The sequence below is a fragment of the Aphelocoma coerulescens genome, chromosome 19 (assembly GCF_041296385.1).
Source record: "Aphelocoma coerulescens isolate FSJ_1873_10779 chromosome 19, UR_Acoe_1.0, whole genome shotgun sequence".
Lineage (NCBI taxonomy): Eukaryota > Metazoa > Chordata > Aves > Passeriformes > Corvidae > Aphelocoma > Aphelocoma coerulescens.
Window position 1 is genome coordinate 7,810,764 of NC_091032.1, and position 19,589 is coordinate 7,830,352.

Below are 19,589 nucleotides of genomic sequence, written 5' to 3' on the forward strand. Positions count from 1 at the left end.
TTAATCATTCAGTAAATAATTAATGTATCCTTATGCAAAACTCTTAATGTTTATCACCAAATTGTCAATTGCATTAAAAACAACTTTAGAAAATTAATTAAACCCCCTTTTTTTCCCCTTTTTAAGATACTATGACAGACGTTGTCTCTACAGACACAGAACAAGTCTCCCCATATGGGATTCTTCCTAATTTCCATTCTGAAATGCTCAGGTGTGGTTTGTGCACTGCTCTTCATCAAAACCAGAGTAACTGCCTAAATCTTGACTTAAATCAGAAACAGCTTGAATTAATTGTGAAATACACTGAAATATAAGCCTTTTTAGACTGTGTTTCTCTGAAATCCTGGTTCTAGCTTGTTTTTATCTTTCCACCTATAAAAACAAAAACAAGACAAACCCCAAGGCTTTCACTTCAGCACAGTGGGGGTCAGTCACATATGCAGATAATACCATTTATTATACCCACCCTCCCCCTGTTTCTCTCTGCCCAGCTTTTCCTTTGTCTCACATTTTCTGTGTTTACCTGAGGAATTAATTTCAAGGATCAACCCATTGTAAAAAGTGTTGGTTATTGAGGTTTGGGGTTTTGAAGTAGAAAAGCTGTAATTTTTATGTACAACGTAGTACTGTGGATGGAGCTTCTTCATAAAAATTCCATAAAAATATTTATAAATTCTTTGCATCTATAGGAGTCTATTAAAACAATAGAGTCATAATCAGCATTATGACAATAGGTCTCAAAGTGCTCAGCAAGGTTAATTAAATTACAATTTAAAATTAGATTCTGCATTTATTTATCCCATGAGTTACTTCTGAATGACCCTGGACTTCACAAAGAAACCCACTTTTTCTATGAAAAATCTGTAATAAGCTCTTAAGAAGTGCTCTGGTCTGAGACTGATGACCTGAGGTATTTTGCAGTGAGTTTGATTTTCTCTGTTTTTACAAAAGCTTGGTTCTTTTCATAATATGCAGCTTCATTAATAAATGTTGGATAGACTGTACAGTTCCCCTGATATGAAATTATTTCTCCATCAAGAGTCAAAAATAGAGGATCACCATTCTTTAGTGGCTGCCAGTCTTGATCCTTAAGGAAAGAAAATAAATAGAATACATTTACTTTCAAGTCTTTGTGTATTTTATGTGATTCCTGAGTTAATGCTAATTATGCTAATTTCTGCAGTTTATGGCAAATGCTTTTAAAATAATTCCTTTTAATCTTAATACATAATTTTGTGTGTCTGGCCCTCATTTTCAGAATTCACTGGTCTAGTGAACTAGAAGGAAACTGCAGATGCTCACAATTGATTGAAAACACACTCATTTTAGAATTAAAAATTAGGTTTATATTCTAAAATATAAGCTATCCTATTGTATTTTTCTTTGTCGTGATTTTAGATTCAGTGATTCCCAAGACAGTTCCTGAAATAATGAATGTATGACCTCAGTGAGAGAACCTAACCCTAGGGGAGGTCTAAAGTATTCAATAAAACCCATTGGCAGTATTGGCATTTTAAATATTTATTACTAAAATATACAACAATGTAGCAGAACCAACACAGGAATAAGTAAAAAATGTCACAAATGGAAACTCTTCTAGAATTTACCTGTAGTTTAGGATGAATTATAGCAGTAATTTCACCATTCTTATTCCTGGGATAATCTACTTTCTCCATTATTTTAAACACCTCGATGGTGCATGGTGGAAATTCCTTTCCTAGAAAGAATAAATGTAATTTAATGTCAAGATGAAAAACTGCCTGTTAAAAAGAACATTGCATTGTTTACTCTCTGTAGAATGGCTCAAATCATCAGGTTGTCCCCTCAAAGCCAAGTTGCAGAAAGATGGTCCAGTCATGTATTTGGGCATATGAAGTCCAGGTCTAAATTTGCCACGGAAATGTTACTTTTCAGTTAAAAAGACCTATTTTGTAGATGAGGAAATCAATGAAAGGTCTGTTTGCTTGTGTTGCACAGCACAGAGTGGTATCAGTGGTATTTAATCTTTACTATTCCAGCACAATAATGGAAATTCTGACGTGCATAACTGCATTATTTTCCTTCTACTTCCAAAAAAACATGACAAAAATATACTCTGAAATAATTAAAAACATTTATTTTGCCAGAGCGTGTTTTAGATATTGCATAGGTCTGACTTTGGTTTTAGAAAACAATTCTCCCCCACCTTTTACCTGTTTAACTGTAGAAGGTTATAGACCTAGCAATTTTTAAAAAATATTCTCATGAGATAGTCCACTAACATGACACAGGAAGCTATAATTTCTTATTACCTTCATTAAAAAGTTGCACAAAATCAAGGCCATGTTTGACAATCTTCCTCATTTTGTCCAAAACATCACCTCTAGCAACACCTTGTGGCTGGGGCCCCACCTCAACACCTGTTTGGAGATGAGGGAGATCATTAATGTCACTTAATGTCACCATCACACATCACATGCTTACACTGCACACCAAAAATACGTCTGATACATCAGTATTTAATGTTTAAGAGGGAAAGTAAGGCACAGAATCACAGGCTTTTTAAGGCAAGTAAGTCCTTCTTATAAATATTTTCTGCAAAAAGTGGGTTAATTGAGTTTAAGGATTTCCATCAGGCTTCTGTATTTTGTAAGCTAGAACTCTGTGTAAATCAGAACTCTTCAGAAGAATGGATAATCATATACATTTGTTTTGGTAAATATATTGTCAAACAAACAGCTTCTGGTGATCAGAGCACTCTGCAGAAGGCAGTGAACACATCTGAAAACAGCCATATTTTAAAATCATTTACGGTGGGTTGGAAGAGCCTTTAAATTTGATATTTACCAACAGGATGTTTTGCCACAGATCGAGTTGTTGCATATTTCAGGCTGGGATGTTCAATCAGCAGAACAGGACAAGGTTCTGGAGCCAGAGCGTTCTGTGGAGATGGTTTAAAAACGCCTTTGTTATGCAAATGGTTTAAAAAGTTGTGCCACAAAAGATTACTGATGCAGAAGTGATTTACACAATGTCTTCAATATGTTGCCTTTCTTTCAGGGCCCTCAAGGAAGTAGGACATCTTTAGAAAATGCACAAAGCTGTGTTTGTTGGTGTCTGTTCCATTAGCTGATGCCAGGCAGCTCCGCTGAACCAGAACTGAGCACAGTTCTAGTCTTGAACTGCCAGCAGAGAAAAAAAATCTCCTCAGCACGGTTCCAAAACTGAGAACTGAAATACCATAAAGCAGATTTCAACTATTTTATTTGGGGTTAGACTCCAGTTCTCTTATGGGGACACAGATTGTGAATTAAGCCTTATTTTAATCTTCCTTATTGACATTTTTGCTACTTGAGGCTTCTTTCTTGATTTCTGCCCACCACCACTCTTCATATAATTTTAGTCATAAGCTTTCTAGGTCTTTTATAGGGATATTAACAGAATACATGTAATAAGAAAAAAAAATGTTAAAAAAGACCTTGTTTCTAAGGAAAAAAAAAAAAAAATAGAATTCCACACCATTGGCCCAACCTGGATTCCATCAGTCACTGTCCAGGTCACCAGAATTCAACCAAATTATATTTAAACCAGCACTTCTGCAAACCTCATTCTACCAAAATTTATCAGCTTCAGGAACAGCAGAATCAAACAGCTTCTAAGGACACATCACTGATAAGGGAACATTTGTCATTACCTACTTCCATTATTTTTTTACAGATCTTTATTTAAAAAAAATTAGTGTCTAACTATTTAGCCTGTGTGACCCCAAGTTCCTGACAGATCAGTGTGAAAGCAGATTAAACTGCATTAATTTTCATAGTTGTTATTCTAAGTATTCCTCTTTGCCCATCAATCTTTAATAATGCTCATTTTAATACATGAAGATATGATAAATTTAAATCTGAATTACCTGATATTATAATTAAATTAATAATTGCCTCTGATTAAAAAAAAATCATCCTATGAGTAATGAAATATTTTAAACGGTTTTGCATAATAAAAAATAGTATATTTAAAGAAACTACAAAATAATATATAGTAATACAACATTACAACTAATAATCTATTTTAATAGTTCATTTAAATTAGTTTTACCTTGATATAATGAACCATTTGAATTGTAAAGTCATCCCTGGAGTTTTCAAGAATAATGGTACCACCCATGTTAGAAGTGGTGTTGTGAAGGTCAAAAATAAGGTCATAGGCATCATCACTACCTTTGGGACCAAATATATGATTGATTTCCTGAGCCCTCCTCACTTCATATGGAATATCTTCCACCACTGGCCTGCTGTTAATATCAGCACAAAGAAATTAGTAAGCTCATTCCATGGCTTTACAATCAACAAAATATGTATTAGCCTTTTCTTTTTACTTTGATTCCAAAATTGACTGGAGTTGAAATCACCTGTTTAATTACCAAACTTAAAATTTGCTGAATTTGTTGATGAAAGCAGCTAAGATTGTCTCAGAATTGTCTTATTATTATGTGTCTTGTGCAGAAGGGTATTAGAATTACTCAATCAAATTTTGGCTGGAAACTACTTCTTTCTCCTTACACCCCAAAATTTCCCCCCATGCATAAAACTAACAAAAAATTTAGCAACAACTCAGCACTTCCAAGACTGGATCCACCTCCTATTGTAGACCATATTCAGACATCAGTTCATGATGTTTTGCCTTGGGACATCACCCTCAAGGTCTTTTTAACTTGTTTCATTTCTTGTCTTCTCATGATCTGGTCAGACGTTTACAGTCTATTCCTTTAAATTCTTAAGGCTCAGTGAAGATTTTGCTGCCTCAAATTTGCTCCTCCAAAGTTTTAGTGCTTGCAATTTCAGGAGACTCTGTATATCGCATAATTCACCTTTGTATTCTTTAGTTCTGCCCTTAAAATTCAACGTTTTGTCACGTAAGACTGTTAATTAATACTTTTTATTGAAGCCAATGGGACTTCCACCATTACTTTCAGTAGTATCAGGATTTCACTCTCCTTTTTCTGATTTTGTAAAACAATTTGTAATCTTGAAGGTTCTACACTTAAGGGACATGGGGAAGGCACTCCAAACACTCAGTAGTGCTGTAATAGGACCAGACAACTTCACAGTATTTACTGAGAAATATTAGTTAAAATATGAAGACAACCTGCAGGTGTCTTAATATGGTGTTTTTTCAAGTGTTCTGTGTTCAAAGCAGCTGAAATCAAACAAAACCACTCTTTTTTTGGTATGTTTTTTCATGGTAAACAATTAAAAGAATGGCCTCAATGCTTCTGTGTTAACATCTGCTTATCTTAGATATAATAATCAACAACAAAATTCTAAGATGAAAAGCCAGATGGCAAGATGTGTAGGGTAACTGTGCTTGCAAAATATACACAGTAAGTATTTCTTTCTGTGATATTCACCTTTACCATTAAAACTTTTCCAAAACAGAATTACCTGGTTAACAACTATACCAAGAATGTTTACATAGCAAAGTACTCCTCTGGAACAGATGTCTCAAAAGCACAGAAACATCAAACCCTATTAAAAATTTAAGAACAGTTACTATTTTACAGTAGTTATAGACAGTATTTCTTCTAAAATAAGGAGTCAGTGAAATTATTGAGATTTTTGGCTATCCTTTTGCCTTGGAATAGATTATTTCTAACTTCGAGGTTTTCTAATTTCAGGTTTTCACCTTTTACTGTACAGAAGTGGAATTAAACACACCACCCTGATTTCTGTGCCATTCTGTCAGACACTCAGATGTCTGTTTAAATTGCTTTTATCTATTATTTCTTGGAAGTCTAATTGTATTCAGAAGAGCTCCCAAACTGAATTGCACAAGACATGAGAAATAATGACTCTCTGACTCAGAACAGTGGTACTCCAATTCACACAAATGCAGCTCATGTAAGGCGAATTTAAAATGCTGTTTAGGGTAATGTGTTGGTTTGAGACTGATTTCACCAGCAGTAGAAATGAATATGTTAACACTCATGCAGTTTGTTCTTTTTTTGGATTAAAGGTCAGTAATTTCAGTTCTGTGACTACACTGTTAAAGCAGTAGGGGAACTTGTGTTTAACATTTTAATCTGGGAAGTATTAAACTTTAAAAAGGAGGAAGTAAAACAAGAGAAAGCACAACTGCTCTTACCCAAGACTCTCGGGGTCAAAAACCCGGTTGAGATCACAGTCAATGTACCTCGTGCACCTCTCCACAGCCCTGGGGTTGGTGAGGAATGGTTTCACTTCCACTCCTGGTCTCTGGATCTCGGCTCCATCCTGCTGCCAGTGCCTGACCAGGAGCACCCCCGATAATTCATTGCCGTGAGTGCCCCCGAAGAGCCCGACCCGTCTCACCGGGGCACACGGGGAACTCATGCTCTGCAGCAGCTCCAGCAATTGCTGAGGGCAAAACACAGAATAATGTTCAAGGAAAACTTTTGTCTCTGGTGGGAAAAAAAAAAAAAAAAAAATTCCAGTAGGAAATTCTTTCTTCTGGTTAGGTCAGACGCAAAATAAAGTGAATTAATTTCCCCCAAGAGTTCTCGACTCCCGTTTTGAGGCGGGATTTTCCAACCTGACCCACCTCCCTCCCCAAGGAGCCTCCCCTTCAGTTTCTGTATTTAGTAACATCTCCAAGGCTGTTAATGGCACTGTTACATAGTCCAAAAGTTAACTCTGGGCAGTCTTTATAATATATGAACTATTGGTATATCCTGTACTAATGAACAGTGGAAAACATTGTTTTTACACTTAAATGTCAGGCATTTTTGCAGTGCACACGAGGTGTAACAGGTATTCTCACATATAAGTTACTTAAGTATTACAGTATACAAGGGCAGAATGATTTAAAGTGAGCAAACCCAGCAAAATAAGAATTTTATCCTGGCTCTAGTCCAGCACATAATGCTGAAACATCAAGTATTTTCCTCTAAAAAAACCCAAGAACAGCGGAGTTCCTCAAAGCATGTCGTGGCTTGTACGACCTTCTTTGTTTTAGAAATCCAAAGAACAGCGATTAGAAGGAACACGAGCTGAAATTACAGTGCAATTTATGACGACTGGCTTACCCAGAGTTCTGGCTCCAGTTCTACCTCAGGATCTGCTAACACAGACCTCTAACACATTGAAACAGCTTTGCTAGGGACAACCCTCTAACTTCTGCAGTCTCTTATTAAAAAGGAAACAGATCTAAGACCACGATGGGACAATAGTTCTGTTCTCTCCCCAAAAAACTTTAGTCAGCAACTTTTCTTCCATTTCCAAAAGTGTTCAGAAAGGCTTCTGAAGCTTAAGCCAAAGAGCAGCTGTAACTTCCATCCTGAGAATCAAAACATTTAGAATAAAAGGTCTTATTAACAAAAAAATAAGTTTTATTGCTGTAACCGACAGAAGTATTTGCAATTGGTATCCGACATATGATATAAACATAACAAATATTAGATTGCAAGAGAATAAAGAATGTTTATTGAAAAATTCCTTTTTATTAAGATTATACTCCAGTGACTGAGACAGTATTTGGCTAATGCCTGGGAGAGGCTTTAAAACCCAGACTGGCTGACTGTAGTCAAGTTCTACAAAAGCTGCACTCTCGGTTTATGCTTTCAGATTTGCTGAACCTTACAGCGAGTTAATACAGAGAGACTGTTTACTTAAACACTCAACTGTATTACTCTGTACTTAGAAGCTGTCAGATATTTAATCAGAGCAAGTAATTTATTAAACGAAGCAGTAAAGTTGCATTTTGCAGCACTGGACAGTCTGTACTGTCCTTTGACCCCTGTTTCTTCAGCAGTGGTGCCAGAATGGTGAGTGACACAACACCCAAAAACACAACTCTCACTCTGAATCTGGGTTTGCTGAATTTAAACACAGCAGCAGTTTGAAGAGTAAACAGCAAAATGCAAATATGCAGGGCTGGAACATATAGTTTATCTTTCATTGCTGCTGGCACTGTAATGGCTGTAATTCCTTCCAAAGCGCTGAATGAAACACAGAGATCGTCTGTGCACTTACTTAACATGCAAGAAGTTTGTCTCCTAAGAAGAGAGTTTTTAGGACAGAGACAGTGAATTTCCAAACATGAGTTTCGGAACTAAATCCATGGAAGCTTCTTTTATCCCCTTAGAGCAGTTCCTGTCCAAACACTTTAACTCCTGGTGTCCCAGGACCTGGCAATTTGGGGATGAATACAGACACATGGAAAGTTTTCACTCTTCAGGGTTAAACACTGGGAACCATCCCTTATCCCTGTGCTTTGCCAATACTCACACTCTTAAAAAGGATGTGGGATATTTAGTTTAGTAAGAATCCAGATTGGTTTGATGTGCTACATACTGATATTTGGGAGCACTTCAGAAAGCTTGGAATGTGTGTCACGAGCTGGAAAACGTATTTTATATTCTTTATATTTTTATAAACGTAATTATAAAAAGTAAAGGAAATGAAGCTTAGATATTAAAAGTCTTAAAGACATATATATATACACACACAAGAACCTTCCAAGGCTGAAGGAAAACAAAAACTAAAACAGGACAGGATCCAGTCGTGCCAAGCACTCAGATTTTAAACAGGAGCCAGTCATGTGTAAAAGCCAGAATAGCTGAAGAGACAGACAGGGTGAAGAATGCTGCTAGGTTAATTTACAGCCACGTTTGTGTCCACACGCTTGTGGAGACTCAGCTCCTGCCCCGGGTTCTCTGAGGAGGACAGACACCACACCAGTTCTTTGGGGGCGGGGGTAATTAATGAAATCCCACAGAGGGGACGATTAAAGCGTTCTTGTGTCTCTCAGCCGGGCCCGGCCGCTCCCGCTGTCCCCTCAGCTCCTTCCCGCCGTTTTCGCCCCGGCTGAGGCGCGAGCGCGCGGACGAGCGTCCGTTATTTTTGGCGGGCTTCGCCTCAGGGCTGACCCTCAGTCCCGTCCCTCACGGCTTCGCCTCAGCGCTGACCCTCAGTCCCGTCCCTCAGCGCTGACCCTCAGTCCCGTCCCTCAGGGCTGACCCTCAGCGCTGACCCTCAGTCCCGTCCCTCACGGCTTCGCCTCAGCGCTGACCCTCAGTCCCGTCCCTCAGGGCTGACCCTCAGCGCTGACCCTCAGTCCCGTCCCTCACGGCTTCGCCTCAGGGCTGACCCTCAGTCCCGTCCCTCACGGCTTCGCCTCAGAGCTGACCCTCAGTCCCATCCCTCAGCGCTGACCCTCAGCCCGGTAAACGCTGACCCTCAACATGACCCTGGCCCTGGCCCTGACCCTCAGCCCGCTCTTCCTCAGGGCCTGGAATCTGCAAAGAGCAGTTGCATCTTACCCATGCACCTGTGGATCTTCTAAATTCAATACAGCTGCTTCTGTGTTTTAGGGCTTGTGTTTGAAATGATGCCAGTCAGTGGGGCTGCAGAGTTAAGAGAAACTGCCATAAAGTAAGGTGAAATTTGAATGTGTTTGCACGATTAATTTGTTTACTTTTTAAATCTAACTTCCATACAGCAAATTTGGAGTAATCGATACATTGCTGCCTGTTAAGATTCAGCAAAGAAATGAAAAGGAGTTTAGCTGACACCTCAACTCGCAGCACAGCAGGTACCAGCCCTTCTTCTATGCTTTCCTGTTCACACCTCATTATGCTTTTATATATATATATAATTTGTATAATACATCTATATATGTACTATTCATATAGGATATTCAGCGTTTAGCCCTAAATCCCCATTTCCTGAGTGAACTTGCATGGACTACCTTTTTATTGCAGCACAGGGAGAGATTTTAGATGGTTTCAGGAAACTGGTCACTCAGGGAAAGGTTTCTTTCACAGGATTATGTGCAGGACAGAGGGCTGGGAATATAAATTCTGTGAGGGAATGGACTGTTATGTGTTTGTGAAATGTAATTCCTATAGATAATGTAAAATAATTAAGTAACTTTAGAAAAATATTTTAAGTGTGGATTGTGTGTGCTTTTGCTGTTAATATAGTATTGCTTAAATTTTAATTTTAGGTTGTCTGCCTGTACCACTGTTCAATCAGAAAAAAAGAACTAGACAGCCCCTCACTTCAAATCCACTTAAAAATGAGCCAGGTATTGGTTCTGGGACTCGTAGTTATGACTTCTCTCCCACATCCTTTGGTAAATATGACATATTTTATTTTTTTGCTGCCTCTAAATTGAAATAAATCTTAACTTCCTGATTGTATTGTATGAAATCAGACATTGTCTTTATCAAGAACTATATGCATCCTTTATATCTATTTCTGAAAAGTTCATTATGTAAAAATTGTCCTCCAGGAAATTTCTTTCTCCTCTGTACAATTGAGCTTTTTATACTTTGTGCCTAGAGGGAGTTTGACTCTTTGTGTGATGGAGAATGAAGTAGCACTGGCATTTAAATAGAGTCTCTTGAAACTGACCTTCTGTTTTCAGTTGATTTCAATCAACATTCAAGTCCTGTGTTACAAGAAGAAACAATTTGTAAGATGTCTTTCTTGTAGTTCAGAAAGGAACTTCTGTTCTTCAAATTGGGCTTGGAAAGAACAGTGCAGAATTCTGCTTATAGTGCTTTCATTGTGTTTTACTCGTAACAAAGTTTAAAAGTTTTCTTATAATAAAGTCTCTGTTGCTAATAAGTCTAATGTTTGTAACTGAACCATTGTCTAGAGAAGCAACCTACTTGTTAGAAGTTGTCTTACAATTACAAATATCAAAGGATCACGTTCCCTTTTTTTCTTTTTTCTTCCTCCTTCCTGTGTGAGCCTGTTTGGGGGACATTAAGCAGAGTAGGAGGCCTACACAGACTCATTACCTTTCAGTCTTTTCCCTTTTTATCCATACTCAATCCTTTGTCTTTTGAAAATTAGGCTGGGGAACTGCAAACACAGAAGTGGATGAACTGCAGAAAGCAGCAAACAGTGGGTACGTAAAAAACAAGTTATTTGTTGCTTTTTTGATTTTTATTTGGATACTAATTGTTTCATGAACAATCCATGTGTGTCTTACAATAAAGCTGCTGCTGTGTCACTGATACTTTAAACTTATCTTTGAAAGCCAAACAGAACTTCCAACGGCTCCTTCCCTTACGAAACCACCAAATGCATCAAAGTTTAATTTAGCAAATGCTGGAAAAAACTTGGCTGCCTGCAGGTTGGTGAAGTCTTTAATGTCTATTATCCTTCCTTTTTGTTCTTATGTGAAAAAGCATCTTACATTTTCCCATATGCCCGGAGCATTCAGAGAAACCCTTTTCATATCACTCTCAGAGGAAACCTTGTTTATTTTATTTTAGAGTTATGAAAATATGTGAATTTTGGGTCAGGAAAGATCCCTTACACAGGGCAGGACAATAACTGAGCAGGTTCTAAGGCCTGTTGAAGTCAGATGGATTTGTGCACAGGTGTAATCACTGTCCTGTATATGGATAAATTTGGTGTATACTCAAGTGCTTTGAGTCTGGATGTATTTAAAGCTAAAACAATGTATGGAGTGCTTTTATATACTTTAATCACATATATGAATAGTCAGAAGAGGTGCTGTGATACTGAACTGTTGTATTGCAGGAACAGAAATGAATATACTCCTTTAGGTAACCCAGCAAATTCAAGGTCTGGTAATGGAACTACTCGAAAGTTTGAGAACTTTTCAAGCAGTTTGAAAACTGTCCAGGAGCAAAAACACCCTGACAATCGTAACCCATCTCAGCTCATCAAAACAGACACATGCAAAGGACAGTGGCCAGTGAAACCCAACACTGTGTCAAGAAGTCTGCAGGATCATAGTCCAGCATATAAATTTAACTACAATATTCAACAAAATAAAATGAATGAAAACCGATTTGATTGTGTCCCAGAAGACAAAAGTCAGGTAAACCTTATGGGCAGGGTTAATAGGAAAGACACAATGAAGAAAGCAGTAAAGAAAGGAAACTAATGGAACATGAGGTTTTCATCAGCCCAAGCTGCCTTAGTGAAACCTGAAGTTTCTGGAAATTTAGAACTGAAATTTTCATACTGTAGTACCCTAAAATCCTCAGTAAACTGGCAGGGAGTTGTTTGTATATTCTGAACAAATGCTCTAATTTTAATGTAAATATTGCCTATTTAACGTAATATATAAATGCCTGTGTGCCCTTTAAAATTGCAAGTGTGTATGTCTAACTTAAGCTTTTGTCTTCCTCTGAAAGGAAATTTCAACATCTCAAGTAAAAACTAAAATAAAAAAGAATTCTTTGCGAATCCTGTCTGCAGTCATTCAAAGTGTGAGGCACTGGAGCCAATATGCCTATAAAACTGCACTGTTATTTGAAGTTTTAGGTAAGCATAGTAGATTATAATAATATAATCTGATAATAATGGTAGGGCAACAACAAGAGAGAATTTTTGAACAGCTGAGATACTTAAACCTACAAAATACTGGCATGAACACCTTCTAATTTTCCTTCCATTCAGCCATCAAAGGTGACTGAAACAGGTACAAAATTAACAATTCAGTCATCCTCCAACATTGAAGTTTTTCCATCCTGTTTCTTTCCTTTCCTTTTTTTTTTTGGAATTTGTTAGAATAAGTTTTCCTTTTTAGTAGGAGTCTTCTGTAGAGGGATACAGTTTTACAATATTTTTTAATAGAATTAATCTAGAAATTATTAATTCTTGCTTAATGGGGCAGGCACACTGGATTCTGCAGTCACACCTGGAGCATATGGGGCAAAGAACTTTCTTCTGAGAGATGGAAAGGAGACCCTGCCTTGCGTGTTTTATGAAATTGTGAGTATTCTGTGTCCACACATAACACAGTCACCACTAGCTCCAATCCTTTTTATGAATGCAAAAATAAAACATAAATTTACTGTGTAAAAGGCAGGCTGAATGTTTATACTGTATTGTTCCCAAACTAGAGCAATAGTCACTACTTAGGCATCCTCGGACTTCTGTTACAGAAAAAAAGCTGAGACTTTGAGTTTACCTTCTAAGTAGTTGATAATAGCAACAAAGCTGATATAAAGGTCTTCTGTTTGATGTATTCCTCAGAAACTAGCCATGTGGAAAGCTTTTATGTTAGGTGATATAATTGTTTTATGTGTTTATTATGCTTTGATGAAGGACCGTGAGCTTCCACGACTAATTAGAGGTCGAGTGCACAGGTGCATGGGAAACTATGATGCAAAAAGGAACATTTTCAAGTGCGTCTCTGTAAGACCAGCAAGTGCTCAAGAACAGAACACTTTCCAAGACTTTGTTAAAATTGCAGATGTTGAGATGACAGCATATGTAAAAACTCTGAATGAAATGTAGAAGTCAAAATGGTTGTCCAAACCCCAGTTTTAACTAATTGTTACCCATGAGGCTGGACATGCTAAAGCATTTACCAAAACTACCAGTGAAAATCTGGTTAAATAATTGGAAATATCACTGTGCTGTGTTATCCAACAAATGTTGTGTGGTATTCATTGGGTTCCCTTTATGTGTATCTGATTCATGTTTTTTCAGAAAAATAAATTATCAGTATAATACCTGTATAAAATAACAACAGACTCTGAAGCTGTAGAAAGATTCCCAAGGACACAGAGGAAGTAGAAAAAAAAGAATTATTTGAACACAGAACTTCCTTGCCTTTGTCATAGAAACATCTTTCATGAGGGATGGACCATGTTACATGTTTATGTGCCTTCAAACTTTAACTTTCATGGATAATTCTTGCTGTTCCTATTTCCTTTTCCCCTACTTCAGAAGCTTTGTAGCAGATCTCTTGGGAATTGCAAAACAAAAGAGTTGTCAAGAAAATAGCAAACAGTATGGGGATTTTTTTTTTATTATTTTATTATACAGTGTTGGCAATTGGAAATTTCACATTTAAAATAATTGAAATATTGTATCCAACAAGTCAAATACAGAAAACAGTTAATATTCTAAAAAGGAGCCAGCTAGTCAACGCAGAAACACATTAATGGAAAATACAGCTTTTAGTTACACTTAAAAAATTATATATTTAGAATAAAACTTGAACCTGGTCCAGCAAATTGTAACAGGAAAACGCTTTTACACAGGTTAACGCGCAGACAGTCTTTATTTAAAAAAGTGATCTGTCAGTGTGAGCACAGGCATTGTCAGCAACAGCCCCCTCGTGTTCCAGGTGAGATGTAAAGGATGTGCTTTAGCAACTGCTGCAAGAATCACTGGCATTATCATCTCTGCCTTCAGTGTGAAGCCAGTTCAGAGCATGGATGCTTCAAGGAGAGTTTTGTCAATCCAGTTGTACACGTTTGATTCCCTTTAAATATTATAAAATGTTAAAGGAAGCTCCAAATGGAAGCGTTAGCTTGACTCATAAAAGGTGCAGAATATTGCAGGATGCAGAGGCTGACGATTTGCACAACAGAAGTTGGGCTTTGAGAAGTAAAAGATTTGGTACAGCAGTGTTGTAAATTGTAAGACTCTGCTGTAACTAATTTAAAACTGATTCCAGTTAAGTGATTGATGCTTCCAGTTCTGCACATGTGAAACTTACGTTAATAAGTAATGACAGGAATAGGTCCTTTGTCTACTAGGTGTGTTATGGCTGTTAATAAAAATCTAAAATAATTTCACTTTTCAATAAGTGTTTAGATCTTTGCAAAAAAAGTTTCTACTTGACACTAACAAATCACTTTTTCTAGTGAAACATTAAGTGAACAGTCGTAAACATTACACAAAACAGAAAAAACCCTACTCAATACAGTTTATACACACTATTCAACATTTTTCAGTTGTTGGGTGATTTTTTTTCTTGACCATATTGATCCTGTCTTGTATAATGGTTCTAGTGTAAAGGCACAGGTTGGTTAGGAAAGAAAAGCCTGCATCTCTGTCTCTCTACTTCGTGGTGATTATTTTCTTTTTGCATGTTGTTTGTTATTCCTCACTTTTCTGACTCTTACATGAAAATTATCAATCTCAGCCATTCATTAAAAAAAGTGTAAGACATCACTGAAAGCACATAACTATACAAAAGTGACTGAAATTTATTCTTCTTACTTTAGGGCATTCCTACAACCTATTTTGTTAAGTGTTTGGAAGATTTAATTTCTCAGTCCTTGTGAGCAAAAGTGCAGAGCACCCATGCTCTCTTTCTCGGTGTACTTAATTCTGCACTGGAATCTGTATTTTCAAAGAATTTGCTAAGTTTATGTGCAGAATTTGCTTTTAGAGTGCATGGAAATGTAACAACATTTATTGACAATTATTTTGGAAACAATGCAATGTTCCATTGAAGTTTAGAAGGGTGAGGAATGTAAACAAGACTGCAGAAGTCTTTGATGTATATTAAAATAACACAGTGATTGTTCTATCTGTTTGCATTTTCTTACACATCCTCAACATGTCTCTGTCTGTCCCTTCATGTACACCTTCCATTAAAAAAAATAAAAATTCAGGAATAAGTTGGGCTCAGCTAAGTGAAGAATAATAAATTTGATCACCAGGTTTGTGCCAAAATACAAAACTAAGAAGTACAGCTCTGAATTAAATATAATCTATGTGATTTTTCTTTTTAATAAATAATAGAAAATAAAATATGAGAATAGAATTAGAATTAAATTTTTATTTTAAATGAAAAAACACAACAGTGGAGTGAGATTAGAACCCAATGTTTCTTTTGCTTAAGGCAATCAAGTGCACTTATTTCAATGCTTGATAGGAATGAATTCAGTGCTGTTGTGGAAATCAGACCTCACAGAATTCCCATACAGACTAATGAAATATGGCCATTTGCTAGTTCTGACACAGCATCAGATTTTTGCTAGTCATGTTCAATAGCATTTCACTTCACTTTTTTTTTTTTTACAAACTGGACTCTTAGTTGCAATGGAAATACTGGAATTAGTTCATCCTGGCTTGTATTATCACTACAGACAAGGGCCACTGGGCACAGACATTTTTGTAAACAGAGATTTTTTCTTCTCAGCCTTAAACAACAAAACCCAAAATCTAAACATTTTGTTAAAGTCCACCTAGAATTATAATTTAAGAAATAACTGAAAACAAAGTCTTAGGGTTTTTTTTCCTGTTTTTAAACTATTAAATCATCATGAAGCCTTTGCAAGTAGTTAGATCTCTCAAAAAAAAGAAATTTCAGTTTTACCCAAGACTTCATGAAGATGTCTCTAAATCTTGGCAATTAGAGCAGTAGTAAAAACTGTGCCCAGAACTTAAAATATGCAGGTGCTGCTAATATATATAGATTAGAAAGAATTTTTTTCTTGTATACAATTCTTTTTAGCTATCAATCTTATCTTTAGGCTGTGGCTATTAGTAGGTGCTTTTTTCACTAATCAAAATAATTGTAACAAAATATCATTATTGATTTTAAAGTTACTGGGTTCATAAAAGTTCTGACATTTAACAATATATCAAAAGTGAATTGAAGATTTTAAGATTCACAATTTTGAGACACAAAAGAAACTGGGAGGTAGACAGATGTTTTGAGGATAAACTGATTTTTTTTTTGTCTAAGGCATTATGCCATTATATGTTTAGAGCAGTGTAAAGGCTGCTGATTAATCCTATTTCAATTCCAGAGTGTTCACTGCTCGTGCTTACGGAAGACTTTCAATGCACTTTTGGTCTTTGTCAATCTGACCCCTTCTCTTCCCCATCTCCTTTCCTCTCTTTAGCAATACAGCCAACTGGAAGTGCTATAATAATTTCTGCCCATTACTGTAGACAGGAGTGTTCTGTTCTTAAACAGTAATAAAATACTATAAAATAGTAGGTATTGGAGTTGGAGATATGTGCTCTTTTGGTGCATATTTTGCAAAGAATGGTAAAAAGACAGACAACATGACCCCAACAATTGCCAGCATGTACCCCCATCCGATCTGGCAGTCTCCTGCATAGTAGATGTCTGAGTTCTCACAGAATCTCTTCACAGTAGCAGAGTTGAAACCAAAAGGGTAAACCAAAAGCCCAGAAGCCATTATGAACACTAGAGAGGAAAAAAAAAATCACACCAGTTATTACCAAACATTAATTCCTTTGGGAAAAAAAAAAATCCTTATTTTAGAAAGGCAAATATAAATATTATATTAAAATCAATGGAAAAAGTCATAGCTTATAAAATCCCCTTGTGATTGGCCAATTATCTTCCTTTTCATAATTACCTCTTATGGACAGCAGTGGTGTGACAAGGCAGCAAGTTGGGATTTTTTTCATGAGAACTCTTGCCATTAAATAACTTCAGAAACGCTGTAATCCAAATTATGTAGCCATGTAAAATGTAAGGTGGTTCAGATACAATGGAATCCAGAGGAGAAGAATTCCTAAGTTGGCAGATTCCAAACCAGCTTCGCTTTCTTCTCAACAGCATTTTTGTGCTTGAGACAAACAATTACTTTGTTCTGCCAAATAGAAACTTTCAATGAAAGAGTTCAAATGTAATTTTTCAAATTCTGCTGATAAGGTTCTGAAAATGTGAGACTCACTAGTACTGACTCAAATTGTTTAAAACATCCTGCACTTGACCCATTGATGAAAAACACCATTTATCTTCTTTTTATTTATTTTGTGTCTCTTGACATTGGAAAGCCAGGCTTGCCTTCTGCAGTTACCCTGCATTATCCATTGGCTTTTAATATAACTTCACAGATTTTAATCTTTAAGGAATTCACATCATATTCAAATATCAACTTATGTAGGCAATTGAATCAACAGCAGAACCACTTTTCCAACTTTGTAAATAAGACTGCCCAAGGTACAAGTCATGAGTACAATAAAGATGCACTAAAATTCTCCAGGAACAACTCTTGGAGCCTGACTCTGCCCACCTTGGAAGTGAAGAGGGGCTGAGCCAGGCTAGTGTGAGGGGTTACACCACCTTTTGTTTGAGAGAGCACTGAAAAAAACATGTTCTCTTTTCTATCCTATTTCTATCCTATTTCTGCTAAGAAATTACCACTGCATTTAAAATCTCTGCTCTATTTTAAAAGGCTTTATTTTACATAATAAAAAGACACCATGGAGCAGCAGTCTCTTTTCCTCTCTTCCCATTTTTCCAGGACAGTGTTTTGTTCAAATTCAGGGTAGTGATTCAAGAAGGAATCAGAATTAACAGTTATGTTTGAGCTGATAGATAATTCATAACCAGCAAACATCTAATGAAACATTAGGATTATAAAACAAACACTACGTGCTATTCTCTGTGTTTGTAATTGCCTTTCAGGTAGGGCATATGCATATTACTCCAATTATAATATTGGAGAGGCTTAATCTTAAAAGTATCCACTAAAAAAACAATCACTCATTAATCTTTTTTAATTAAAAAACACTTTAATAAGCTTGAGGGCTAGATGAAGTCAAAAAGTTTAACACACAACCAGTTTAGTCCCTGAATAATTTGAATTAAACCTTTCCTTCTAGTCCAAATGGAACCTCTGAGTTAATCCCTTGTAGAAAACAATAAGATGAAGAAAATGGAAATGAAAAGGAGAGGAAGTAGAGCAGCAGCAAACTTGCCAGTCTGTTTCCCTCTGGGTATCTCATGTTTGGGTACAAAGAGAAGCTGCCTGCCAAAAAGTGGAACTCTCTGAGAGCCAAGTGTTTCACCTGCTCCAACAGCCACCCTCTTTCCTGTAAACCTCAGCAAGAATTTTGCAGTGGTTGCTGTGGCCTTCCCCTCTTTCCAGGCACAAGGTGGGTGATGCTGTAGGAGCCAGCCAAGGGATAGGTCCTTCCCAGCACAAGCAGCATCCTGAGCCAAGCTCACCATTCCTGATCCTCAGGGAGCTGCACCTGCTGGGGGTGCCCAGGGCAGGGGGAGCTCACAGATCTGAGATTTCAGCACCCGTGTTCCTGCATTTAGGACCAAACAGTAACCAGCCAGACATGCTGAATACAAAGAAGTAAGTTGTGTTATGCAGAGCTCCCTAACTGCACACATGATACCACTAGAAACAATATATAATGAAAATACAGTAAAAATGAAGCTAAACTAGACAAGGACAAGGGGTAATGGTTTTAAATTAAAACAGGGTAGATTCAGAGTAAACAGAAGGAAGAAATCTTTCATGATGAGTGTGGTAAAATACCAGCATATGTTGCCCAGAGAGGTGGTGGATGGCCCATCCCTGGAAGCATCCCAGGTCAGGTCAGACAGGGCTCTGAGCAATCTTATCTGATTGAAGACATCCCTGCTCTCTCGCTTTACAGGTCTCTTCCAACCCAAACTATTCCCTGTTTCTGTCATCTTGTTCAGTAAAGGTCACTGAGCTTTCCCAAAAGATGAGAAAGAGCTGAGGGCCAGCACAGCCTGAGAGTCACGTGACACTTTTGCACACCTAGGAAAATTCCCAGAGCACCTCCTCTGGTGGCAGAAACATAGGAAACAACTCAAAAAAAGGGAGACTTTTTCTGCTGCTGTTGTAACCAGCAGTGAGTGTTAAACCACAAACTAAACCCTGTTAAACCATGGACCTGTGCAGTTGTAGGTTCACTCTGACACAGCTGGGACATGGAACAAGGGGCTGCCCAAGAGCCTGTGGTGCACAGGGGGTGCTCAGCACAACCCTGCTGCGACCCAGACTGCTCCACTGCACCAGGAATCTTGAAATAGCTCCGGGGTGCAAAACCTTCTGTGAAACGTTGGGAAAGTGAGCCACTTTTACAAGA

The 19,589-nt window shown here is 37.3% G+C and overlaps 3 protein-coding genes across 7 annotated transcripts in view; 1 reads left to right on the top strand and 2 right to left on the bottom strand.

The window, feature by feature from the left end:
- Positions 1–770: 770 nt before the first annotated feature.
- ASPA (aspartoacylase) lies at positions 771–6,535 on the bottom strand. The gene is made up of 6 exons (XM_069033095.1): positions 6,121–6,535; positions 4,075–4,270; positions 2,827–2,920; positions 2,292–2,399; positions 1,608–1,717; positions 771–1,087 (listed from the first exon to the last, which is right to left on the bottom strand). The coding sequence occupies exons 1-6, from the start codon at positions 6,345–6,347 to the stop codon at positions 875–877; spliced, it is 948 nt and encodes a 315-aa protein (XP_068889196.1). The 5' UTR covers positions 6,348–6,535; the 3' UTR covers positions 771–874.
- Positions 6,536–9,037: 2,502 nt separating this feature from the next.
- SPATA22 (spermatogenesis associated 22) lies at positions 9,038–13,906 on the top strand. Of its 5 annotated transcripts, none has more exons than XM_069033092.1 (9): positions 9,038–9,177; positions 9,454–9,546; positions 9,961–10,089; positions 10,818–10,872; positions 11,005–11,100; positions 11,514–11,817; positions 12,137–12,266; positions 12,619–12,716; positions 13,053–13,906. In XM_069033092.1, exons 2-9 carry the CDS (start codon positions 9,504–9,506, stop codon positions 13,242–13,244), a joined length of 1,047 nt encoding a protein of 348 aa, XP_068889193.1. In that variant the 5' UTR covers positions 9,038–9,177; positions 9,454–9,503; the 3' UTR covers positions 13,245–13,906. The 5 variants fall into 5 exon arrangements, with proteins under 5 accessions (XP_068889193.1, XP_068889194.1, XP_068889195.1 ...); XM_069033091.1 differs by lacking the exon at positions 9,038–9,177 and adding an exon at positions 9,337–9,365; XM_069033093.1 differs by lacking the exon at positions 9,038–9,177 and having other exon boundaries at positions 9,308–9,546; positions 9,961–10,041.
- Positions 13,907–16,474: 2,568 nt separating this feature from the next.
- Positions 16,475–19,589, bottom strand: part of LHFPL7 (LHFPL tetraspan subfamily member 7) — a 56,211-nt gene continuing 53,096 nt past the window's right edge. The window contains exon 3 of the mRNA XM_069033096.1: positions 16,475–16,911. Within this exon, the coding sequence (XP_068889197.1) occupies positions 16,685–16,911 (227 nt within the window). The 3' untranslated portion in view covers positions 16,475–16,684. The remainder of the gene's footprint in view (positions 16,912–19,589) is intronic.